The sequence below is a fragment of the Myxocyprinus asiaticus genome, chromosome 25 (genome assembly GCF_019703515.2).
Source record: "Myxocyprinus asiaticus isolate MX2 ecotype Aquarium Trade chromosome 25, UBuf_Myxa_2, whole genome shotgun sequence".
Taxonomy (NCBI): domain Eukaryota; kingdom Metazoa; phylum Chordata; class Actinopteri; order Cypriniformes; family Catostomidae; genus Myxocyprinus; species Myxocyprinus asiaticus.
In genome coordinates, this window is record NC_059368.1 from 20,776,342 (window position 1) to 20,803,721 (window position 27,380).

At 38.7% G+C, this 27,380-nt stretch overlaps 1 protein-coding gene across 2 annotated transcripts in view; it reads left to right on the forward strand.

Annotated features, from left to right (window-relative positions):
* Positions 1–27,380, forward strand: part of mylk4b (myosin light chain kinase family, member 4b) — a 66,895-nt gene that overhangs the window by 32,405 nt on the left and 7,110 nt on the right. For both annotated transcript variants that reach the window (XM_051655106.1, XM_051655105.1), the window contains 8 exons: positions 20,957–21,044; positions 22,022–22,364; positions 23,175–23,365; positions 23,561–23,666; positions 24,032–24,125; positions 25,627–25,736; positions 26,596–26,737; positions 27,184–27,254. In XM_051655106.1, coding sequence (XP_051511066.1) covers positions 20,957–21,044; positions 22,022–22,364; positions 23,175–23,365; positions 23,561–23,666; positions 24,032–24,125; positions 25,627–25,736; positions 26,596–26,737; positions 27,184–27,254 — 1,145 coding nt within the window. The remainder of the gene's footprint in view (positions 1–20,956; positions 21,045–22,021; positions 22,365–23,174; positions 23,366–23,560; positions 23,667–24,031; positions 24,126–25,626; positions 25,737–26,595; positions 26,738–27,183; positions 27,255–27,380) is intronic.

Here is a 27,380-nt window from a genome sequence, read left to right on the forward strand (position 1 = left end):
CACATCTTAACATTAGGCAACAAAAGCAATCGATTATGAAAACTGAACGTTCAAAGAAAATGCGCTGAAAAGTTTGCTTTTATTCACTATTCTTGAAGTGTCAAACGATTCTATCTCATCTGTTCAGGGTGATAATGTGAAACTGAACCTGCAGATATCCTTATTATATTTGGTTCTATACAGCTCTGAGTCAGCCTTCTCAGCACCAACTCAGTTTGTTGTTCTCTTGCCAATGATTACCTACACAAAATCTGGCTCCTGCACTGGCTATTGTGTGCAAATTCACAATATTTGCAGGGCTATATTTTTCCTCACTGAATAAGATGATACTTTATAGAGACAATGGAAGAATAGACATTTTATCTCTTCCCCCCCCCCCCCCCCCCCCTTTAATTACATTTAAATGCATTCTTAAGTAAACATGACATTTTTAATGACCATTGTTTTCATATGTGGAAACATATGAAATATTGTAAGAGGGCTTTAGCAGGTCTAAATGTTTCTCCTCAGTTTTAATAATTTGTGAACAATAGCCCTAAAATGTCAAAATGATTATTATGTTTTGTTTTTTTCAAAGTAAAATTGATCAAAAGTTAATTGCTATTTAAGAGTATAAGTCATTTTTGTTCTTCAGCCATATCTTATGAAGGAATTTATGGCCAGACCTTAAAAAATTATAATTAGAGAGGTCACGTGACGCCATGCAAGGAGCAGACGTGTAAACGGCGAGCTCTGCGCACTTTGCTAGTTTTTAAATTATTTTTATGTTATAATCCGGTGAGATTTGATACACCCAGCTACATATTTGTTCTGTGAGGTAAACTTGGCAAAGAAGTCAAAATCCTCGGGCTCTGAAGACATTAAAAGACACTTACGTGCTCAAGCTGGAACCTCTGACAGGCCTGCTGACCAGGGACTCGATTTGAATGGTGCGGCAGGAGAAATCCAGCATCAACTGTCCAACATGTTTGTGATGCCGACAAAGGTTGTTGCTGACTTGGAAGATCTTGCTGTGATACATAGATCGATTACGGCAATGGAAACAAAATTGAGTTGGTTACAAGAGTGGCAGATATTTATTATCTGGAGTCATTGGAAAGGGAATTATCCGTTAATCTACCAGCGACCAAAATAGACATGGAAAGCATTTTGGAAAAATTGGAAGATTTGGAAAATAGGAGCCGACGAAATAATGTACGGATTGTTGAAATTCCTGAGCATGAGGAAGGCAGAGATATGGTGAAATTCCTAAACAAGCTCTTCCCGAGTCTGCTCAACATAACAGGCCACAAGCTGGAAATCGAGCGAGCTCACAAAGTCCCGGCTTAGAGATCCGCTGAGGGAGGCAGGCCCCGATCAATTCTGGCCAAATATCTGAGATCATCCGATAAAGATCTTGTGTTGCGCGAGGCGAGGAGTAAAGGAAAGCTTTCTTGGAAGAATCACAATATTCTCTTGTTCCCGGACTTTGCGAATTCGACAAGAGAGAAACATGATCGATTGAAGGAGTGTAAGAAACTCTTACATCAATGGAAGATCACTTTTGCACTGATGTTTCCGGCCAAACTGAGAATAGATACAAAGGATGGCCGCAAAGTATTTTCGTGTCCCAAGCAAGCACTGTCCTTCATAGAAACAATGGGGGAGTAAGCCATTTGGTGTTTCTCATGTAGCTCCAGAGTGGATTAACTCGCTGTTCTTACTCTGGCTGTCTGAGGAAGCTGGGCGCCATTTTTGTTTCTGATTGTGTTGGTTCCGCCTAGCGGCTGGAGTTTGTTTTGTGGAATAACACTCCTTCAAGAAACTTTTGCACGGACGGAAGATCGCTTTTACAATGAAGTTCCCGGCCAGCTTGAGAATGAATATTAAGGGTGGCCACAAAATATCTACATGCCCACACAAAGGATGTCTTTTATAAAGTTGACTGACTGAGTTAGTCATGGTGAATTTTTTTTTGCGGCCTCCGAGTGAATTTGACTCTTGACCATCTGAGGAACTGGGACGCCTGTTTTGTTTCTTTTTGTGCTGGTTCCGCCTAGCGGCTGGAGTTTGTTTCGTGGAATAGCACTGCTTCGGGACAGTTGTGGAAGAATCTGTTCGTTCTTTGTGCTTATGCCTCCTGTTGGCTGGAGTTTGTTTTATGGAGTATTTTTGTGGGACATTGAAATGATTACGTCATCTGCTGCACTCATAAGCAGCCGCTCACTGAACACTTGTTTGTCTGTCCGAGGAAACTGAATGGCTTTATATTGGCTGGAATCTGTTTTGTGGAGGAACACACCTTCGAGACAGTTCTGTGAATGATTCTACACGTTCTTTGTGTTTATTCTGCCTACTGGCTGGGGTTTGTTTTACAAAGTATTTTCTGTTATGTGATTTTGCCTCACGGGGCAAAGAAAAACTTGTCACGGGGGCTCTCGTAGGCATACATGGACCTTTTGAGTTTAGAGGGATGGACGCCGGTTGGCGCTATTAATGCGCATTTTTCTTTTTTCTGTTTTTTCGGGGTTTGATTGTTGCACTAATGTTTGAATGTGGTCTGAATAATCTTGTTTTTGACACACAATTTATTTTTTCTATATATCAATATGTCAAAAGTTAATATGAGTCTCTCTCCACGTGGAATGTGAATGGGTTGGGGCACCCCATAAAAAGAAGGAAGGTTATTTCTTTTCTTAAACGTAAGAAATATTATATAGTGTTTCTTCAAGAAACATACCTTTCTCCACAGGAAGCTGAAAAATTTGGGAAGATATGGGGTGGGCATGTTTTCTTTAGTGCTGGCTCAAGTAAGAGCAAGGGAGTCATTACACAGATAAGTAAACATCTACAATTCAAATCTCTCAAACAGATTAAAGATGAATTAGGGAGAATCATTATTGTTTTAGCAGAAATTCAGGGGCAAAGGTTGGTTTTGGCTAATATTTGCGAACCTAACGTTGATGATCAGGGCTTTTTTATTGATCTTGAAGGGATGTTGCAAGCCGCTGGCACCCCTCATGATATAATACTAGGAGGAGACTTTAATCTTTTGATCAGTCCTTGATCATAGTGAAGCAAAAATGTGTAAGCCCCCTAGAGCAACATTGATGCTTCATTTTTGGTCTTGCAGATATTTGGCGACTTTTGAACCCATCTGGTAGGGACTATACATTTTATTCATCAGTCCATAAGATTTATTCTAGAATAGATTTTATTTTTATATATATATCTAAGTCCCTTATTTCATCTGTTGTTGATTGCTCAATTGGAAACATCTTAGTCTCAGATCACGCCCTGGTGAGTTTAGAGATGTTGCCACATACAAAGAAAAAGAAATCATATAGTTGCCGCTTTAATGTATCCCTTTTGCAAAATCCTGATTTCCAACAAATGTTAAAGACTGAAATCAATGTTTATATGGAGACCACCTGGTCCTCAGTATCTTCTGTGGGCGTAGTGTGGGAGGTACTTCAGGCGGTTCTCAGGGGTCGGATCATACAGTATGCCTCATTTACCAAAAAATCCAAAGCATGAGAACTCGTGGAGTTGGAAAGGAATATTAAAAGTGCAGAGGCAGAGCTGAAGCACCGAATGTCGTCTGATGGCCTCAGAGAATTGACCCGATTGAAATATAGATATAATACTATTTTGTCGCGGAAAGTGGAGTTTTGGTTATTCAAGGCAGGACAGTCAAACTTTGAGTCAGGGGACAAAGCAGTGAAGCTTTTGGCTAGATATATAAAGCAAAGAGAGTCTTTTTCTACCATTCCCAATTTTTACCTCAGCCATTGATATTAATAATGCCTTTAAAGAGTTCAATCATGATCTTTATAGTTCCACGTCTTTGTCTACTGATGAAGATATTAGAAAATTTGTGGAACCATTAGAACTCCCTAAATTGACGACTGAACAAAAAATTTCTCTTGATTCTGAGATAACCTTCAAATCAAATCAAAATCAAATCACTTTATTGTCACACAGCCATATACACAAGTGCAATGGTGTGTGAAATTCTTGGGTGCAGTTCCGATCAACATAGCAGTCGTGACAGTGATGAGACATATACCAATTTACTATAACATCAAATTAACACAACGCAATTTAAACATCTGTTATACATAATTACACTCAACTTAAAACATCAAATTAACACAACACAATTTAAACATCTGTTATACATAATTACACAACTTAAAACATCAAATTAACACAACGCAATTTAAACATCTGTTATACATAATTAAACTCGACTTAAAACATCAAATTAACACAACACAATTTAAACATCTGTTATACATAATTACACTCAACTTAAAACATCAAATTAACACAACACAATTTAAACATCTGTTATACATAATTACACAACTTAAAACATCAAATTAACACAACACAATTTAAACATCTGTTATACACAATTACACTCAACAATATACAAATAATAACATACACTGTACAGTATACAATATGCTGTTTTTGTTTTTTTTTTTTTTTTTACTATATAGATACTATATAGATACACATTATTCAATAAAAATTAAAATATATATGAAAAAAGTATATATATAGAATGTACAGTATTGTACTGTATTGACATTCAGGCTGTCGGTTGATAGTCAGTTGTTAAGAGAGACATAATATAATGACAGTAATATAATTTATGACAGTCCGGTGTGAGATAAAAGAGTAATAAAGTGCAGGGCTGATGTATTTTGATCGTGGGAGATCAAGAGTTCAGAAGTCTGATTGCTTGGGGGAAGAAGCTATCATGGAGTCGGCTGGTGCGGGTCCTGATGCTGCGATACCGCCTACCTGATGGTAGCAGTGAGAACAGCCCATGGCTCGGGTGGCTGGAGTCTCTGATGATCCTCCGAGCTTTTTTCACACACCGCCTTGTATATATTTCCTGGAGGGAGGGAAGCTCACCTCCGATGATGTGTTTGGCAGTTCGCACCACCCTTTGCAGTGCTTTGCGGTTGTGGGCAGTGCTATTGCCGTACCAGGTGGAGATACAGCCAGTCAGGATGCTCTCCACAGTGCAGGTGTAGAACCGTGTGAGGATGTGGCGGTTCATTCCAAACTTCCTCAGCCGTCTCAGGAAGAAAAGGCGCTGATGAGCCTTCTTCACAACGACTTCAGTGTGGACGGACCATGTGAGTTCCTCAGTGATGTGGACACCCAGGAACTTGAAGCTGCTGACTCTCTCCACTGGTGCTCCATTGATGGTGATTGGACTGTGTTCTCTGTCTTTTCTCCTGAAGTCCACCACAAGCTCCTTTGTCTTACTGACGTTGAGGGAGAGGTTGTGATCCTGACACCAGTGTGTCAGAGTGTGCACCTCCTCTCTGTAGGCTGTTTCATCATTGTCAGTGATCAGACCTACCACCGTCGTGTCATCAGCAAACTTAATGATGGCATTGGAGTTATGTGTTGCCACACAGTCATGTGTGTACAGGGAATACAGTAGTGGGCTGAGAACACAGCCCTGTGGGGCTCCAGTGTTGAAGGTCAGTGATGAGGAGATGTTGCTGCCTATTCTAACCACCTGGCGTCTGCTTGACAGGAAGTCCAGGATCCAGCTGCACAGCGAGCTGTTTAAGCCCAGAGCCCGGAGTTTCTCATCTAGCTTGGAGGGCACTATGGTGTTGAATGCTGAGCTGTAGTCTACAAACAGCATTCTGACATAAGTGTTCTTTTTTTTCCAGGTGGGAGAGAGCAGTGTGTATTGTAGATGCAATGGCATCATCAGTGGAGCGGTTGTTGCGGTAAGCAAACTGCAGCGGGTCAAGATTGAGTGGCAATACAGAGCAGATGTAATCTCTGATTAGTCTCTCAAAACATTTGCTGATGATGGGGGTCAGAGCAACAGGACGCCAGTCATTTAAACAAGTTATTTTCGATTGTTTTGGAACAGGCACAATGGCGGATGTTTTAAAGCATGTGGGGACTACAGACAAAGAGAGGGAAAGGTTGAAAATGTCCGTAAAAACACCAGCCAGCTGGTTCGCGCACGCTCTGATGACGCGGCCCGGAATGCCGTCTGGACCCGCGGCTTTGCGGATATTCACCCGTCGGAAGGATCGGGTTACATCCGCTACAGAGACGGAGAGTGAACTAACCTCTGTAGCTTCGGCCGCGAGAGCTCTCTCCGCGAGGGCGGTGTTATTTCCCTCGAAACGAGCATAAAAAGTATTTAGCTCATCCAGTAGAGAGGCAGCGGTGTTCATGGCGGAGTTTTTATTCCCTTTAAAGTCCGTGATGATGTTAATTCCCTGCCACATGCTTCTAGAGTTGGTGGTGTTAAACTGTCCCTCAATCTTACTCCTGTACTGGCGTTTTGCTGTTTTGATAGTTTTTCGGAGGGCATAACTGGCTTGTTTATGCTCCTCCGCGTTCCCGGAATTAAAAGCGGAGGTCCGCACATTAAGTGCCGCGCGAACATCGCTGTTGATCCACGGCTTCTGATTCGGATAGATTCGCACAGTTCTGGTCGGAATCACTTCCTCTACACACGTTCTGATGAAACACATTACGCTATCAGCGTAAAGCTCGATGTCGTCATCAGAGGCGGACCGGAACATCTCCCAGTCCGTGCGATCAAAACAGTCTTGTAGCGTAGAGTCTGATTGGTCCGACCAGCACTGGATCGTTCTGAGGGTGGGTGCTTCCTGTTTCAGTTTCTGCCTGTAAGCGGGCAGAAGCAGAATGGAAGAGTGGTCCGATTTGCCAAATGGTGGGCGGGGGAGGGATTTGTAGCCATCCCGGAACGGAGAGTAGCAATGGTCCAAAACCCGGTCCCCTCGTGTGTTGAAACTAATGTGCTGGTGATATTTTGGTGCGACTGATTTTAAACTGGCTTTATTAAAGTCCCCGGTCACAATGAACGCGGCCTCAGGGTGCGCGGTTTCCTGCTCACTTATACTCCCATACAGTTCCTTGAGTGCCCGGTCTGTGTCGGCTTGTGGGGGAATGTACACAGCTGTGATAATGACCGCTGTGAATTCCCTCGGTAGCCAGAATGGTCGACACAGAAGCATAAGAAATTCCAGATCAGGAGAACAGAAAGACTTGATGGAATGTACGTTCCTCTGATCACACCAGGATTTGTTGATCATAAAACATACACCACCTCCTCTAGTTTTACCTGAGAGGTCTTTCGCTCTGTCCGCTCGGAGCATGGAGAACCCCGTGGGTTCAATGGCTGAGTCTGGAATCTCCGCAGACATCCAAGTTTCCGTAAGGCAGATAACGCAGCAGTCCCTCGTCTCTCGTTGGAAAGAGATCCGCGCTTTCAGCTTGTTATCCAGAGACTGAACATTTGCCAGTAGAATAGTGGGTAGCGGGGGTCGATTTGCGCGGCGTCTTACTCTGATGAGAACGCCGGCTCTGTTTCCCCTTTTCCTCCTGCGTTTCCGCGGCCGTGCTGCCCAGACAAAGGGCTCCGCTTGCGTGTTTGTAAACAGCGGGTCGGCATTGAGGAATGTGAAGTCCGGTTTACGGTGTGAGATCGCTGAGCCAATGTCCAAAAGTGTCTGATTCTTAAAAAAGACAAAAATCCAAGCGAGTGTAAAAGTTACCATCCAATTTCCCTGATCCAGCTAGATGTAAACAATTTTGTCAAAAATTTTAGCTGACCGATTAAGTAAAGTTATGACATCTCTTATACATATAGATCAGGTGGGGTTTATTCGAGGATGCAGCTATTCTGATAACATTAGGCATTTCATCAATATCATGTGGTCAGTAGCGAATGATCAGTCTCCGGTCGCTGCCATCTCACTCGACGCCAAAAGGGCATTTGATATGGTAGAATGGGATTATTTTTTAAGATTTTGGAAATGTATGGGCTCGGGAGTATATTTATTGGTTGGATTAAGTTACTTTATAAAAACCCTGTAGAGCAGTACAAACAAATGGATTAATTTCAGATTATTTTACTCTGAATAGGGGCACTCGGCAGGGTTGCCCTCTTTCCCCATTATTGTTCTGTCTTGCCCTGGATCCATTAGCAGCTGCGATAAGGGGTGATGGCCAGAGGTGTGACGCATAAGCTTCTGCTTTACACAGATTATATTTTATTATTTGTCTCTGACCCTACTAGATCGATGCCTTGCCTCCACAGAATTATTAAATCTTTTTCCAAGTTCTCAGGATACAAAGTCAATTGGTCTAAATCGAAGCTTTGGCTCTGACAGCGTACTGTCCAGTAACGGCCTTCCAGCCGGGCGTCTTCCAGTGGCCCAAACAGGGCATTAAGTATTTGGGTATTTTATTCCCAGCAAATTTGTCTGATTTAGTTAGTGTTAATTTTGACCCTTTAATAAAAAGCGATGGGCGATGGGACAGGTGGGCTTCATTACATTTATCGATGATTGGGAAGGTTAATGTTATTAAAATGAACTGTATTCCAAAATTCAACTACCTGCTACAGTCACTCCCTATAGATGTCCCCCTCTCTTATTTCAAGCAATTTGATAGTATAGCAAAGTCCTTCATTTGGAATGGTAAACGTCCCAGACTACATTTCAACAAATTACATAGGCCGATTGACAAAGGTGGGCTAGGCCTACGCAATATTTTGTTTTATTATTATGTGTTCAGTCTCTGGCATTTGGCTCATTGGTCGCTTCCACCTGAAAGAGCCCATTCCTGGTTTTCTATTGAACATAAAGTCCTTGCCCCTATTTTGCCATTGCAAACCCTTTCTATTAAACTAACCGGAGAAGCTAAGTTACACCCCGTTATCTCGCATTTGCTCTCGGTATGGACAAAGGTGTCCAGAGTGTTTAATTCAGACATTTATTTGAATGCTGCGTCGAGCATATGGCTGAACCCAAAATTATGTATTGATAAGTCCCCTTCTGCTGGTCAGAGTGGATTGTGAGGGGGGTTACTACACTCGGTGACCTATATGAGAGTGGAGTGTTGAGATCCTTTGGTAATTTGGCTCAACCTTTTGGGATCCCAGTTTTTAGGTATTTACAGTTGCGCCACCTGCTCTGTACTATTTTTGGGAGTAGCATACACCCCCCTAATGCGGCAGACACACTGGGAGTGGTGATTATTGCTTTTGGAAAAGGTCATGAGACATCAGTGTATTACTCCCTGCTAGTTAAGAGTCTGGGGGATGGAGCTTTAACCTCTATCAAGAGATTATGGGAGAAAGATTTTAATTTGGTATTGGAGGAGGGAGTGTGGGCTGGGATTCTAAAAAACATCAAGTCTGTAACTAGAGATGCATGGGTGCAACTTATACAATTCAAGATTCTACATAGATCCTATTGGACCCCCTCTAGACTGTATAGGCTTGGTCTTAAAGACACACCCACCTGCTGGCATTGCCAATCGGAGGATAGAGACATGGCCCATGTTTTTTGGTGGTGCGCAGAGATTCAGGAATTTTGGTTGAATGTACAGAGTTTTGTGTGTGACGTGTTGGGCATTCGGATTTCGTTTTGCCCCAGACTTTGTGTTTTGGGTGATGGGGTGGTCATCGACGTAGGTGACAATACACCAATACACACCTCACCAGTGCGATGATAGGCAGGCAGATTGTTTTAAGGGGTTGGAAGTCAGCGGGAGCACCCTCGATTCGGGAGTGGTGTGAGGAGATGGGAAGGGTGGCAGCCTTCGAAGAGGTAACATGTAGAAGGCTGGGGATATGGGATTCTTTTAATGGGAAATGGGGTAGATATTTAATGTTTTTGGGGGGCTCTCGGAGTGGGACTGTGGAGAGAGAGGCATAGTTTTAGAGTTTTGTGTTTATTATATGTGTATGTATGTGTATATATATATGTATGTATGTATGTATGTATGAATGTATATGTATATATTTTATTACATATATTTTATAAAAATGTTTATTCTCTCTCTGTGTGTGTGTACTTATGTAAGACCACTGGGATGTTTGTTCAAAATACAGTATACCCTGTGACTATTTTAATATGAATAAATTCACAGTATTAAGGGTGTTTTTTTTAAAGTAACATTATTTGCGATGAAAGTGTTAGCTAAGATAAATACAGAGAAAAATTTGGCCCCTGCCATGTTTTCATCTGGATAATCTGGCCCCCGCAAGAAAGTAGTTGAAGAGCCCTGGCATAGATGTTGTCTCTGACAATCTTTTTGAGCAATGTAATAACGATGGATTGCATTAATCCTTATGTTTAAATATGTCCTCAAAAACAAGAGTAAAATCTGTATACGCACACACTGTGACTCGCCATGCTAGTTTATGTTTGAGGTTGTCACGTGAAACTACCATGTAGATAGTAACCCGTTATGTCACCGTTCGGCTCTCAGGTCAGTGGAAAAGTGTGTCCGGTTTACACAGGGCTCGAAATGAACTTTTTTACTTGGTAGCACTGGTGCTCCCAACTTCAGAAAGTTAGAAGCAACAGCAAAAATTTAGGAGCACCCACCGAAAATTAAGGACCACACAACTACAATTTATATAATACTAAATAGGCTATGTATTTAAAAAAACATTCTCACCATCAGCATTGGCGTGTTCCACCTCAACATGTCCGACGAGGATGTTTGTGGTAGTGATGGGTCATTCATGAACGATTCGTTCATTTTAAATTAACCTTTTATGTGACAAGTAGTCTCAGAGTGTGATTCGTTCATTTTGTGTTGACCGTGCATGTGCATTGCGCAACCTTCGTTCGTTTGTTACGTGAAAACCGCATAAGCGCTGTACAGGAAACAGAAATTATTAGTTCACCTTTCAACGCTTTTGGTCAGAGTCATTCGTTCTTTTGTCACGTGACAGCCGAATACACTATGCATTGCTCACACAGGAAATAGAAATGATTATTTCACCTCTCAAGTCTTCTGATCTGAGTCGTTCGTTCTTTTGTCACGTGACAGAAGAACGAACAACTCGGACAAGAAGATTCCAGAGGTAATCATTTGTTTCTCATAATTTGTCCTTGGCTGCATTATACAATTTCCTTATTGGGACTATAATCAAAGTTTGCGTAAGTAGACGTGTTGGGGGGATTTGGCTATTGAAAATTTAACATATTAATTTAATTCTGCTCAAATGAACGAAATAAACTAAATGACTTGAAAAAAGGTTTGTTCATTTTGCTGAACGAGACTCAAAGATTCAAGTCAGTAAAATGATCCGATCTTCCCATCACTAGTTTGTGGGCTGACCATCAAGCAGGATGCGGACATACACTACCACACACTCCTTGACAGACAGGTCGGTGTCTCCATCAATGATGTACTGAGCTGACGATACTTTAACTGCGGTGTTCTCGCAGATGGTATCTGCTATCACACCGATGATGTTGGCACATGACTTGTCATTTGCGTACGTCATGTTGATCTCAACGGTGTTCATTTTCATGAGCTACAACATGGGTTTAAATTTAGTGAAGGCGAGCTCTTTTTTGGCGATGGTGTAGGCGGTGTTAAATTTCATGTTCATCTCTGCCAATTGAACGCAACGTCCGGCAGCATCCTGATGATTAAAAGCTTCAACAATCGAACCTGATCCTGAATTCTTTGCCACACACTTGTCCCGGCATTTCTTGTGCTTGGCGCTCTCCCCGTGTTTAATCAAGCACTCGCACTTAAAATGTGGCGAACGCAGTGTTACCGGCAACCTCTGTCCCACAGTCTTTACAGTGAAAGCAGTGCATTAAGCCATTTTCATAGCGGAGCCACTCGAAGTCTTTCAGCCACTCTCTCCAGAAATGGCAAGACTTCTTTTCCGCTGGTGGATCCACATTCACCACATGATTGCCATCAGCAACTCCAGGAGTTACATTATCTGTAACTTTAGGCAGCTTACAAAAGAAATTTCTCAGTGTTCTTTTCATCTTCTCTCTTCAGCTCTTTACATTTCACGCGCTAGTTAGCTCCCTGTCACGTGACAACGGAGCGTGGTGAAAGGGAGTGATTGACGGCTAATATTAACCAATCTAAAATCTGCATTAAAGTTAAGAATGTAAAGATGAAGTTTAATTGGTTATGTAAGACTGAATAGAACAGTGGACCGGTCACTATCAGCTCACAGCAGGCACATAGTGCAGTAATTAGCGAACGTTTTATAGAGAAATGAAAACAGGTCGCACCACAACAATTATTTGCACTCACACAAATGCTCCCAAATATATTTTGAGGATGCACAGATTACATTTCGGGAGCATATGCGACCAAAATGGTCGTAAATTTGAGCCTTGGGTTTACAATAGGCTCCAGATTGCCCTGGCCTTAAACCAGCAGAGCACAGGCTCGGCACGAGAACCATTCCAGTTTTGGTGGAAAAGGGCTAACAGTGTGCTTGCATTTGCACACACATTCAGTTACTTAAAAGAAAAAAGGATGACATTTTTTTATTTTTTTATTTATTTTTATTTATTTTTTTTATTTGTAATGTTAGTTGTTTCTATAGGATGTGTCCCACAAAAGCTTTTGTATTTGCAGAAGTAAATGTCTAGCACATGGTGTTTCATGCATGTCCCTGCCCTCTTGTGGTGGATCAGATCAGTGTTGTGGGTGTTCCCTAATTGTCAAACTTTTTTTTTTTTTTTATGTATTTATTTATTTAGTCATTTATGTATTCATTCATATATTTATTATATTTCTTTTTATTTAACAATAAACGTAACATTAAACACAATTTAGATTTAACAACAATGAACAAACGTGACAATAAACAGCAGTTGTAGTTGGCTTTGAGACGTATTAAACACTGGCAGCAATTTGTGCATTTTCAACTTGAACTTAAACCAGAGTCTGAATCTAATTGTATCAATGTAAATATATATATATATATCATTTCATTTTAAAGAAGATGATGATGTGTTTATAAGTCATATGATAATAAATAAACATGCAAGAATAGTTTTTTCCGAAATTGCATAACATCAACTGACTTTTATTTACGTCTGTTTGCAGAGCTGAACACCAGTATGCAATTAGAGTGACATTTTGATTTACAAAAATTATATGCTATATTTTAATGATCTCATTTTGCATCTGTCAGTTTTTATTTGATAGTTGCTGTATACACAGTCAGTCAGAAACTGAACCACAATTATGAGGCCATCAAACCTAACATGGGTCTAATGAGGAGGAAACGAAATGACTGTAATTTTGTATTATATATCATATATCATATGATAACATGTTTTTGAGAACTGGTTGTGATTCTCTGATGTTATAATGTTGCAGCACTGAAGGGATGTGTCATCCGCTGTCAGACAGTTTATACAATCAGTATGCAGCTGCTGAATTAAATGTCTCTGTGTGTCTCCTTTGCTTGGCATTCTGCACATATTCTGCACATTATAATCCCAAGCTCATTGTCCATCTGTGATCATCTCTTCAGGGCCGTCATCTCATATTTCCCCATTTTGCGCAATATTAATCAGCCTCTTTCCAAAGCATTTATGAAGCATGAGCAGTATAGCCAGATCTCTCTAAAATACAAGCAGCCTATTCTGTCAGAACAAGTCAAAAATAAGTGACTTACCTCTCGAAAACAAGCCTAGAGTGCAACAGTGCCTGCCCACTTGCCGCCATCTTGGTTCCTGTTTATTTTTTCGATAGGGATTTCACAAAGTTCTTCATAAAAGAGTTCTATGAACCAACCAGCTCCAGGGTGAATTACAACATTACAAACCTTGATTTGAAGCAAAAAAAATTTTGATAATCAGATAAACAGACAAAGCTACAAGACTGCATGCTTAACATCTTTCATGAGGGAATAGACTACAATCCCTTGAAGGATTGCGAATTATGTAATTGAATTAAAAGCGAAGGATAAATGTAAAACTATTGATTTGAAGTTGTTGATCATAATACAAAATCAATTTATTTCGATTTTATTGAAAAACATTCTGATAAATGCATATATGTAGCCAAGTGGAGAAATTTCATGACATTTAACTCCAGACATAAATTGGACGTGGCCCATTTAAGAACCCGAGTTTTGTGACACCTGCTTTCCGGCACTCCTCCTGTTGCACATGTGTGATGGTTAGAAACAAGAGAACATGCATTGTGCAAGAGAGCTCCCAGTTTTGTTCATCGGTTGAGAATTCTTTGGGTACATATAAAATTTCACAAAATTCGAAAAGAGTCGAATGTTAAAACTGAGTGTTTGGTATGGATCATTTTTGAAGGATGCATATGGATTACATGTGTGGAGTTTTACCACATTTTGGCACACATGCAAGGACTGGGTATGTAAATTTAGAATTAATCATATCTTATTTTATGATATATAGCCCAGAGTGTTTTCCAGTTTAGTGAATAAGTGTAATATGTGTTAAATGTGAAAATATGTGTGATGGGAATTGTATTGTTTAAACTGTTATACAAGTCCTTAAAGTCTGGTTAAAAAATAAGTAATATGCTTTGAGTGATTTAAGCATGTGATAAATGCATAAAATGCTTTGATTGAGTTAAGCAAGTACTTAAATGCATAAAATGCTATAAATGATATAAGCATGTATGTGATGTATGCTGAAGCATATGTGTAGGCTAATGCCTTGTTTGTATTTTCATTTCAAAACTAGCCTCTACCGTATTTCATTTCAGTGTATTTCATTGTACCTTATTTCAGTTTTTGTATTTTTTTCTTTATTTTAATTTTTTAATACAAGACGGCCCCATCGACTGCTGTATTTATTTTTTGTTGTTGTTTTTATTTAAAACAGCCATCAGAATATAACCCCAAAATATATTTTTGTATTCTGTGTGATTTTTTTTTTTTTTTTTTTGCAACCCACCAGCTGCATATATCAGTAGTTTGATAGTGTAGGTGAGATCAAATCGATTGTGTCATTCACTATGCGTCCTGGAAGTGAACAGTCGATTCTGAGCTGTTTTTTATACAGTTTGATTGGTGCGATTCTCTATTTAGTGGAATTTCCCCCTTTTAGGATCATAGTGTAGTTCTTCACCAAGAATTCCACTATTAAACACAGTTTAAAAAAAAATTAAGTTACAGTACATAGACTGATGGCTTCAACAGAAGCATAAACCATCGATTAACAACCTCGGAGCTCATCGTCTGTCTGGTAAGGATTATAAATTATCATTAAGAATCAGTTCCCCAATGCAAGAAACTAATGGGATTTTTACTTCCAAGATTTATGGTACGCCACTGGCCATAACAAGACTGTTGTGCTCTGTAAACAACCCCATTTTTTGTGCAGATTTAAATCTATTAGTGGTCTGTCACACTTTGGTATGGGGGCTAAGCTCTAGCAAGCCCAAAAACAAGACTGTATTCTTGAAATAAGCCCAAAAAACACAACACATGACTGCCTAAATTCATGAGTGACTTTATGAAAAAAAAAAAAAAAAGCCCAAATGGCTTATAATAAGAGAACATGACAAAACTGAACATGTGTTATAGATGGATTTATGTAAAAATCACTTTGCTTTCAATCCTTTTAGAGTGTCAGTGGACAAATGGATAAGTGCTGGTTCCTGTATCCTCACTAATTGAACTTACCTATCAACTGCAGCTTTGTATGCAATGAAAAATATTCCTATTATGTAAATAACTATGGCAAACATATTATACCATGCAATTACATATCCATGTGCAGCTAGACGCTTTTATAATCCGCAATTAAATTGCACATGCACACACTCATATACGTAGACAAACACACTCAATTACACACAAAGGAATGTGAGCACTTAGTCCCTTTTTATAAGCTCTTGTTGTCAGTACGGGGAAACTCGCTTAACATTATCAAGTTCCCATTCCACAGGCGCTACCAATCCTCCAGAGATTACTGAATGTTCAGAGGCTAGCTATTTATACATCAGCCTATAAGAAAACAAACCATTACGCCTCTAAGAAGTCAGAGGTTCGCTATTAATGAGGTGGCCTATCACATAGAGAGTCCACACATAATAGGGCCTTAAGATCCAGGCTATATTAAGATTATTGTGTGCTCATGTTTTCAGGCCCCTCTGCTTATCTGTTTTCTTCATATTTACAGGCTGTTTAAATGTAGCATGAGAAATGGGTGTTTAGCTGGACTAAATCTATTTGGGTATGGTGTTTGAGGATTGTCTCATTTCATTCTCTTTACTTGTGCTAATGTGGAAATGTAGAAAGGTCTGACCGAAAATTGATGTTCCTGTGGATATGGATATGTTGTGCCAAAAATAATGTCTGTTGGACATTTTTTAGTTGTACTGAAATGTGTTGTGAAATGGTCTACAAGAGGTAAGAGTCACTGAACAATTGGCCTGTGTGGGGATCTCACATATGTTGTGTTGTAGGGGTGGTGGAATGAAAAAAGGAAAGACCAGTTTGCAAAGACTAGGAGAAAGGGTTGACAGTTATGCACTTGCAATGGAAGTTGATTGTACAAGCATACAATGATTGCCATTGCCATTTCTGTCAGCAAATTTTTTTCTACTTGTTTTTCTATTTGAGTGGTTCTCAAATGGTTGGTCGCAACCCAAATAAGGATCACCGGTCTGTTCTGACAGGGTTGCGCACAGCAGGGAAAACAATGCTAAATGCAAATTAACAAGTGCAACTAACTGTAAAACCATGCATAGCATAGGTATCATAATTCTGCTGTTTATGCATTTATAAAATTGCATTTTCAGATTATGTCATGTTATTTATTTTACATATAGATCATTGGGCCTGTGCACTTCATAGTAAAATGAATTAATTCCGTGTTTGATTTTAAAAATGATTTTGTTACTTTTTTGTGTGAAAAAAATAGCTATTGTTTTGGGTCACCATTTGATATAAAACCAGTTGAGAACCACTGCTTTAAATACATTAGTATGGTGCTATAGAAGTGTGTGTGTGTGCAATCATATCCTTGTTTGTCATAGCATTAGCATAGCATTTTTGCCATTCATGGCTAGTAGGGCAAATTCAAGCTGAGATGCAGCTTTGCAAGAACATTGAATTGTATTGAAAAGGTCTGAGCTATTGACTGTCTTTCTACAGCTATTCTGTACCAGTTTCCTTTTCAATTGATTTTACTTCACACAACTTGTTTCTACTTCACACAACTGCTCTCATTCAATCACACATTTACACTTGTCATGGCTCATCGTGTTCTCTAGCCCGGAAAGAAGGGGACAATTTACAGTACACATGCGTTCGGTAATGCACATAAAGTCACAAAAATACAAACAGAAGTGATGATTATCAGCTAGGACAGCAAGTCAGTGGAAATCTACTGCTTTAGTCAACTGATTTTTAAAGGTAGTAACAGCAACAAAATACATTTGAAAGTGAAATTGTCTGTCGATCTTCAAATGCGTCACTCTTGCTTGTTTTCCCACACCAACTCTGGTTTCAGTAGCTTCACACCTGGCTCTAGAATTCACACTCTAATCATGCAGAATATAACTGCCCCTCCTCCTGATAACTACGACATTAGAATGAACACTCGCACACAGGCCAATAGGAGGAAACATGTTGTTCCCTATATAAGGCAACAGTTTTGAAGCCAGAGATGCCAGACAGAGGGAGACAAGAGAGAATAAGAAGGTAAAAAAATGAACTAGAGGTTGAGAAGCAAGAAGCCATTGTCTAGGACAAGAAGAAAGCAAGCTAAACCTCTCATCATGAGCTGTAATATTGTGAAGTCTCTTGCCCGGGTTTATGACCCCAAACCACTTCACGCTCTGAAACGTATGAATGGTGGAAGAACGGGGGCCAGAAGATCTCCTCTTTTTGCACCGAACAAACATCCATCTTCCTACTCCTCTTCCCAGCTTTCTGCTTCTGATAAACCATCCTCGAAATCTTCATCTTCTGGTTTTGTACATTTTGAAGGACGGGTCATTGCACTGAGTGTTATGATGGACAAACTGCTTGCCCTCCAGGAGGCAGCTCTTAGACGACTGGATGCCATTGGTCAAGAGCAAGTCCACAGGTGGACGGAGTGTGGAGCAGATGTTGTGTGATACGCGTGTTGCATAGAAACTGTTCGAGAGAAAGCGGAACAACAGGATCATAGGCTTGATGCTTTGGAGCGATTGGTCAGCAGAATTTAGCAGGTTGTCAATTTCATTGCCGAAGTGCTGAAACATTCAAGATTAGCCGATCTCTTGAAAAGCAAACACTCAAAATCCAACAGCAGAGTTTAAATGCATGTTTGAAAGTACAGATTCAAAAACCATTTCATTAAGTACAGAAGAAATGACTACACTAAAAAAATTTATTAAAATTTTTCATTTAACTGTTTTATTCAAACTCAAAAATATTATTTAACATGACTAAATCAACCTGGCTATTAGCTGTACCATCAAAAGTAATTTTTAAAGGGATAGTTCACCCCAAAATGAAAAGTCTCTCATTATTTACTCACCTTCATGATATCCCAGGTATGTACGACTTACTTTCTTCACCAGAACACATTTGAAGAAAATGTTAAAAATATCTTAGCTCAGTAGGTCTTAAAAATCAAGTGGATGGTGATCACAGACAGTCAGCATAAACATCATCCATACGACACCAGCTGTTAAATTAATGTCTTCTAAAGCGACACTTTTGGTGCGAAAAAGACAAATATTTAAGTACTTTTTTTTAAACTCTAAATCACGCTTCCGGTCAGGAGCGGTGTGCGTATGATGTAATCGCATTGACACTTGAAACACGTGAGAAACCTGTCACAGCTGGAAGAGCAGAGCTGTTTGCAAGTGAGAAGGAGGAAGGCTGTACTGTAGCTTGGTTGGTTTTGGTTTAGATCTGTATTTATCTGTTTCTTTACTCACAATTGTGCATTTGTGTGCTTATTCTGGATGTCTCAACAGAGTGAAGAACGTGAGATTACGTCTGTACCATGGCAACTCGAATATGTCACACGAGAGACTGCTTGAACTCCACCCTCTCGTGAAGCTTACCGGAAGCGTTGGAGTATAGTTAAAAAGTACTTAAATATTTATCTTTTCGCAACAAAAGTGATTGTATCACTTTAGAAGACGATGACGTTTATGCTGACTGTCTGTTTTTGGAGATTCAAAAGAGAAATCACAATCCACTTGCATTTTAAGGACCTACTGAGCTAAGATATTTTTCTATTTTTCTTGAAATGTATTATGGTAAAGAAAGAAAGTCATAAACACATGGGATATCATGAGGTTGAGTAAATAATGAGAGAATTTTCATTTTTGGGTGAACTATCCCTTAAAGGGTTAGATCAAGTAGAAATAGGTAAAAAAAAAAAAAAAAAGGTTACCACTTGATACAGTGTGTACTGTAAAAAAAATTGCCATTATGGCGAAGAGGAGGGCGTGGCCGGGCCGTGATGGAGCACGGCCGGTGCTGAATCAGCTGATCAGCGTGAAAGCGAGATAAAGGGGCGGCCGGAGACGCCGGTTCGAGAGAGAGATGCACATGACCTTTTTGTTTACCATTAAAGTTTATGTTTACTGTTCAGCCGGTTCCTGCCTCCTTGTTGCCCATCCTTATACTGTTACAGCCATGTGACTAAATTATTCATATTAAATCTAAATAAACTGGTTTTATTTAAGTCAAAAATGTTATCTGATTAAATCACACTGACAAATTAGGTTACACTGACAAATGTAATTTTTATGGGTTATATTAATTAGAAAAAGATCCTTGAGGAAACAGTTTTAGGTTACCACATTTTATAGTTTATTTTTAAAACACCATTCACACACTCCAGTAAAGGAATAAGCCAAACACAAACATATCTCCAAAATAAAGATGTGAGTTTGAGGAGTGTAGTCTTATTAAAGCCTGTCAAGCAGCTGATAGTGTGAGTGGATTCAAAAGTTCATTGTTACGTCCACAACAGTGGACTTCTAAGAAAATAAATATTTGCATGTCTGTAACTCTTTTTTGTTTGATTATTTGTATGTTCAAATTTTTCCACATTTGCTTTTCATGTTGTGTGACATTTGTTTGCCATCTTGATGACATAAATGTTAATGTAAACAAAAAAATTGCAAAGGAGAAAGGCATTATGTGAAATTTGCACTTCAAACAGGAGCTTTTATAGAACAAAGGGTTGAAAGCTTTCTTTATCATTGTCCTTGTCATTGGCTGAAGCCATTTATAAAACAGAATGATTGATGACATGAGTGATTCTCAGTGCTAGTCCAAGGACACAACTGTGCATTCAACTCACTACAGACTGTGTGTGTGTGTGTGTGTGTGTGTGTGTGTGTGTGTGTGTGGGCAGGTTTAAGTGGCTTACGAGGACTTTTTTTTAGGTTACAAACTGGTAATTACAAGGGTATTATGCTATAAATGTGGCTTATGAGGACATTTCTAGTGTCCCCATAATTCAAATCACTTAAAAAACATACTAAACAATGTTTTATTGAAAATGTAAAAATGCAGAAAGTTTTTTGTGAGGGTTAGGTTTAGGGGTAGGGTTAGGGTTAGGGGATAGAATCTATAGATCGTACAGTATAAAAATCATTATGTCTATGGAGAGTCCTCATAATGATAGCTGCACCAACGTGTGTGTGTGTGTGTGTGTGTGTGTGTGTGTGTGTGTGTGTGTGTCTGTGTGTGTGTGTGTGTGTGTGTGTGAGATATCAGATTCATTACACGTTAGCAGCTCAGAACATTCGTGTGAACATAATCTCATTGACTGGAATGAAAGCAGGTGCTTTTATTTGAAGGGGTGTTATTAAATAATAATCTATTTATATGTGATAGTTGGGCTTTGTATTATAACCATGATGAATACATACAGTCAGTTTATTTAATGGCATTGGTGTCCTTTGTGGTTCAAAATAACTTATAATAATAAAAGCATAAAATAATGAACTGTCACATGTCGAAACTTTCATATTTACTGATATCTTTTGCCAATCTGTCCAAAGATTGGACAGATTATATCTAGTCTATCAAATAGTAACATTTGGAATACTTCACAATTTAAGTAAATTTTTCTAATAAACTACACATTTTTAAAGGAAAAAACGAAATCTCCCTTTCTCTCAATTCTTTTATTTCTCTCTCTCTTTTTAGCTGAGAGATAAGGATGGAAAGGAGAAATCTAAAGTGTACCCAAAGGGTTTGAAAACCCAGAAGAAAAAGAAACCACTAGATACAACAGGTAAATAAAATAAAAAAGTCAACATTTAAAGTTATATGTTGGGAAGAAAAAAAATCTGCACTTAGCTGGCCATTTTTTCGCTGTTCATGTAGAACAATTTTTGTCATTCAAGATGACGTCATAGTTTAAATCCTAATTTTAAAAATAGTTGTGACATGAAATAGTTGTCTAAATGGCTCTGTTTTTGGTCTTACACCCTAACAAGTTGACTTTACTCAATTGAGTGAGTAAACTCGTTCTCTCAGTTGTACTGAAGAATGGCTTCTCCAAAGCTTGTGTAATTAAGTTCAATTAACTTGGTGATCGTATAGAATGAACTTAACTATTTAAGTTAAGGTAACTAGATGCAAGTAGACATAACTCATTTAAATGTTGTTGTTTCTACTTTTTAAATGAATTGACAATAAACACAGCTTAAATGAAGATTGTTATTGATTTTAGGTTAATCATTAAATTCACTTCACTCTACTTCTCCACAGAAATGCATAGAAACCTGTATTTTAGTTGCACATGTTAACAGGGTCCAACTTGACCAAAGAGGACACAGATTACCCTAATAGTGACCTAACGCAAAACTTCTATTTGCAACAAAACAACATGAATATTACAACAAAACCTCTATGAGTTCTTAACAACAAATTCAAATGCACCCGGATGTTTGCTTTGACCAAGGAAACATAATTAAATAATTCAAGCACAAGGCATTGAGGGTATTCCCCATAGCCTCAATTTTGTACTCAATCATTTGAGTTATTAACACTTAAGTCTATTGATAAGATAAATAAGTCCAAGTAACATAAGCTATGAGCCCAAACCTTGACATTAAGTAATTTTTAATTAAGACAACTTGATTTTTCCCTTAATGACAACATTAGGGTTTACAGTGTAATAAATGTTGTCAAACCTTAAACACATAAAGATGGTTTTAACCAACCATGAAAAAAAAGTCATTAATTCTACTCTTCTCTTTTAACCAGACTTAGTCTCAGCTGGTTTAGAAGACGTGCAAAAGCTCAATGAACAGAACACTCAGCTTTCCCACTGTGCAGCAGAGACAGCAGCCAGCACAGCAGTTCCCCTGGATCTTATTGAGGAGGAGCAAGAAGGAGAAAGATATAGGGACAAAAAGGCAGTGGTGGAGGAAGAGCCAAGAGATGAAGAAACTGTAGCTGAATTGTTGCTGATAAAAGAGGAAGACAAAAAGGAGGAAGAAGAGGAGACAGAGAAAGAGGAGGAATTATTGTTGTCAGAGGAAATCCAACTAGCTGCTTCAAATTCATCTGGCCTGACCAATGAAAGCATCACAATCACACTAGAAAGGTAGGTCTTGTATAGATCATATAGCAAATAAAACTATGAGCTTATAATATTTAAACTATAAGAAGCAAAGATGAAGAAACTTACAAGCACACAAACAAGGATTACCAGTTCCTTCACAGTCTTCAGTGTGTCAGAAAACTCAGTGTGTCAAAGCAGGCATTCATAAATCAGTTCTCGTTGATGTGATTGGTGGGTGGACAGAAGTAATCAGTTAGGCTATCAGCAATAACGCGCCCTTCTAGTGGAAAGTCAGAATTCTAGTTGATACCTGAGTTTCCGAGTTGGGATGTTGGAAGGGGCGTCTATTTGAAAGATGACAGAAACCAATAATTTTGCTAAATTATTTCAAATTCTGTACTTTATTTCAATAATATTATTTTGTTGTATATGACAGCCAACTAATGACTCACACTTTACGGTTTGTTTGAAGAAAATTATTAATAATATATGTTAGATACCATGCATTAATAAATCATACATGTCATTTATAAGTGATGCAGGTTTATTCACTAATGTTTATTCAGTGGTTCAACAGTAAGAGAGCTTTTGCCATTGTTAATAGTGTATTTGTTTAAGTTTGGCTTCTTCCGTAGTTTGTTACCCACTTGAATGCGTGACATGTCGTAAAAATGAATGCCCGACTTGGAGGTAAGAGCTTCCCAGGTCCACTTGAATCTAGCATAACTAATTTGTAGAGGAGCTGGGAAATGAATGAATAATGCTGATGGGTGTTGTAAAGGGTAGATCAATAAAAAAAATTAAAAAAATACAACTTCTGAAAATTCTCTTTGAATTCATATATTCATGTAGCCACGAGGAGCATCTGGACATAACTTGCAGCACTAAGAGGCATGTTTCTGATGAGAATCTGGAGACAGATGACCTTAAAAAAAGCAGAGTGGAGGAGGCTTCAGAGGAGGAGGAGAAGGAGGGATTAAAAGAGGAAGAAGAGGCAAGACCTGAAGCTGCAGAGGAGCCAGTACTTGAAGAATTTGTCATTGGTATGAAAGGAGATGCAAGGTTTGCACTGCAGAAAAATATTTTTCTTATTCAGTAGTTTTGTCTTGTTTTATCAGTAACACATCTAAGCATCCTTAAAAAAAAGACAAAATACTGATTATGAAAATTATTTTTGCAGTGTGAGAATCATTGTAGTTTGACTTTTACTCATCCTCCCCTCTTTCTCTTTTTCTTAGATTCCTCACCTCCTCCACCTGCACCATTTGAACATCGTCTAGTCACAACCAAAACCCACCAGATTACCAGCTACTACACTATCAATAAAGAGGAAGTTCTTGGAGGGTAAGTTACAGAAAGATGATAACTTTTACAATGGATGGATAGTGTAATTTGGCACATTCCACATTTTTTAAGTAAGTGTAACTGGGATGCCAGTTAGTACCCATAGTATTAGATTCCTAAGAATTTTCACAGCTTCCAGGATACAGGATATGCAAGGGCATGAAAATGTCGGACAGGTGTGTGTATGTGAAAGAGAGGGAGAGTGAGATGTATGGCATATTTTTAGCCCTTAGTGAAAGTGAATACCTAGAGACTGGACAAGATTATTGTGGATTAATGTGATAAATGTGGGAATTTAGATTTTCAGGATGAGATGGGTTTGTGATTTGAATTGGGTTTTTATTGTGTTATTTTTATTTTAATAGAGGTCGCTTTGGCATGGTGCACAAATGTGTGGAGAAATCTTCTGGGCTCATATTAGCAGCCAAGATAATTAAAGCCAGGAGTCCGAAAGAGAAGGTAAATGCCATTCAGTCCATTTTAAGATAGCATTACCACGAATTTATGGGATAGTTCACCCAAAATTGAAAATCCTGCCATCATTTTACTCATCCTAGTACACTGTCTTCTGCGGAACACAATCTCAGTCACCATTCACTTTCACTGCATCTTTTTTCATACAATTAAAGTGAATAGTGACTGAGGCTGTCAGTACCTAGTATTCTGCCTAACAACTTCCAGTCACACTTTATATTAGGTGTCTTTAACTACTGTTGTGGAATATTGGAGTCTTGTTCCCTCTTAGCAAGAAAACTCTCAAAGTCCAGGGGTTCCAGGTATCAAAGATTAGAATTTATTGAACAAAGCAACAAAGCCGAGATGCCAGTTGATCACCTAGCATCTGAAATTACACTTCAGAATCATGCATCCTTTATACAGCTTCTGTTCCACACTCTCTCTTTGAGTGATAGCCTCTTCATCCAATAAAATCATCTTATGCCCCCCTAGTTTCGTCATCACCGTCTCCCTTCCAGCTGGTCACCTTGCTGTTTCATCTCAATGACCCTGGTGTTATCAGCACCAGCTCTGCTCATTAAATTTTCCTTTTAATATCCCCATGCGCACCTCCCTTTGTGTCATACAAAGTTTAATAGAAAACTCCCTACTCATTTGCTTGACACCTGCATCCCTTCTCCTGTTTCCCAAGGTCTCTCACTGTCTGTATCACATCAACTCATTTTCCCTTGACCCAGAAAGGCCTTACACAGAGAGAGACTGCAAGATAAGCTGTTTTCCATAGTTTCAAACTGCATCAGAGTAAATCAGAGTATTAAATCAATAAAAGAATGATTAAGTATGTAACATATTGAATAAGATTGATAATGCAGTTATGCATAGTACATTGATTACACATTGTCATTTTAGATCACTGCATATTGCACACATATTAATTCAATTATTATCTGAATGATTAACTAAGTACTTTTTCTATGATTGATATATAAAAATATACTATAATATATAAAAAATATAATATACTACTATATACTAACATTAAAATACATACAATACAATGTATTTACTGCATTACTATGCAGTAAAGATTCACATTTGCTGCTACTGTGATTGAGGTACAGGTAGGTTTAGGAGTAGGGGCAGGGTTAGGGTTAGGGCTGGGGTTAGGGGTTAGAGTTAGGGATTATTTTAGGGTTAGATTTGGGGTTAGGGGTAAGGTTAACAGTGTAACTACAAATGTAATTAAATGCAGGTACTTTAAATGTAAGTACAATGCAACAACACGCATGTACATAATAAGTACATTGTATCAAATGCTTAAGTACATAATATAAAGTGGAACCCAACCCTTTTGTGTTCCAAAAAAGTATGGGTTTGGAACAACGTGAGGGTGAGTAGATGGTGATATTTTGGGTGAACTATTCCTTTAAAAAGCATAACTTCAGCAGACTATGATAAATGTATACTAATGGATCCTTAATTTGACACACGTTTGTGTTGTCAGGAGGTAGTGAAGGGTGAGATTGAGGTAATGAACCAGCTGAGCCACTCCAATCTGATCCAGCTCTACGCCGCCTTCGAATCTCGCCATGAAATCATTCTTGTGATGGAGTAGTGAGTTATATTCACAAACACATGAAAGTCTCACACACTCAGTTGTTCATACACAGTCTTGCTCACTAACTAATTCACATATGCATACGCATTGGGCTCCGAAGTTAACTTTTCATTAAGGGGCAATATTTGCTCCCTGGGATTGATTGTATTTGTAGGCATTTTTAACCAAATTTTTACCTATTTTGTACCTCCTTTACCTCCACCACATAAAACAAGTGTGTCATCCATTTATGCTAAATACTACATTAAATCAATCAAATCAACATCAAATTCAAGATATCATAACACATTTAAAAAAACTGGCCAGCCTCTATGTCAGATTATATAGCTCTATGCTGTCTACAGTCACACAAAGTCACATGATTTTAATGTAATCGTTGATTCAAAATTTGAAGTTATTGAGAGTTTTTAGTTTTCATCCAACTCACTTTTTATTAGCTACAGATTAAACAACCCTTGCCTCTGAGTCAGTGAAAAAATATATCTTACCACAGGTCACGCCTGCAGAGACACTAAACCCATGCTAAACTGGACAGGCTTAGATAACATGGGACCACCCCCCCCCCCCCCCAACACACACGCGCACACACATTTTAAATGTATGGGGCATTTTTGCATTTTTTGGTAGCAGTTTTGCCCCAAACACCTTGATTTATGAACCTGATACATATCCACCCACAAACACAAATACACTGAGTCTACTGTATTGTTTATTTGCATTTCATAAGTAATAATAAAAAAGCACTCAAGGTATCATATACTCATGAATGCTGTCTCATACTTTGTTTCTCTTTACACTTTTACGATTTCACTTCAGAATGTGCTTTGTATTGTGTTTACGTTGTGTGTCCCCTAGTGTTGATGGTGGAGAGCTGTTTGACCGGATCATAGATGAAAACTATAAACTGACAGAGTTGGACACAGTGCTGTTCATCAGGCAGATCAGTGAAGGGCTTCAGTATATGCACAAGATGTACATATTGCACCTTGACCTAAAGGTAAAACACATTATTGTAAACAACATCCATTTAAAGGCTCCATGAAATCGCAAGACGAGCAGAGTTTTCTTTCCAATGTTGAAATATTTCCTATTTCATATTTAGTTGTAACAGCCATAAACCAGTGTTTACTATTTGCTAGTCAGCTGCAGGTGGTATCAGGAGGAGGGACATTCTCATTCTAAAGAGCATTTTATTGGACAAGATTCTGTGTAGTGTAAGATGAGTCGTCAATATTTTTGGTCTGTTTTCCAAGAAGAGAAAAAGTCAAGATTTTAAATGCATATATCTGCCAAAAGTTAATTTTGTCACCTTCTAGGAGTAGGCCTACACTAGCATACTGTATAGATGGCTTCAAAGCTAAAAGACAAAACATTTTGCATGGGCTCTTTAAAACTCTGCATACGAAGAGTAAGAAGTTTGAAATACCTTTACTGTGTCAACAGCCTGAAAACATTCTGTGTGTCAGTCGACAAACGAACAAGGTCAAGATCATTGACTTTGGGCTTGCAAGGAGGTTAGTATTTGTATATATTGTATGCATACAGTAAGTATCTGTGTTTGTATGTGTCTAAGATATCAATAATATTGAAGAATACCTGATGCTGAGGTCCAAAATAAATCATGAAATATAAGTTATATA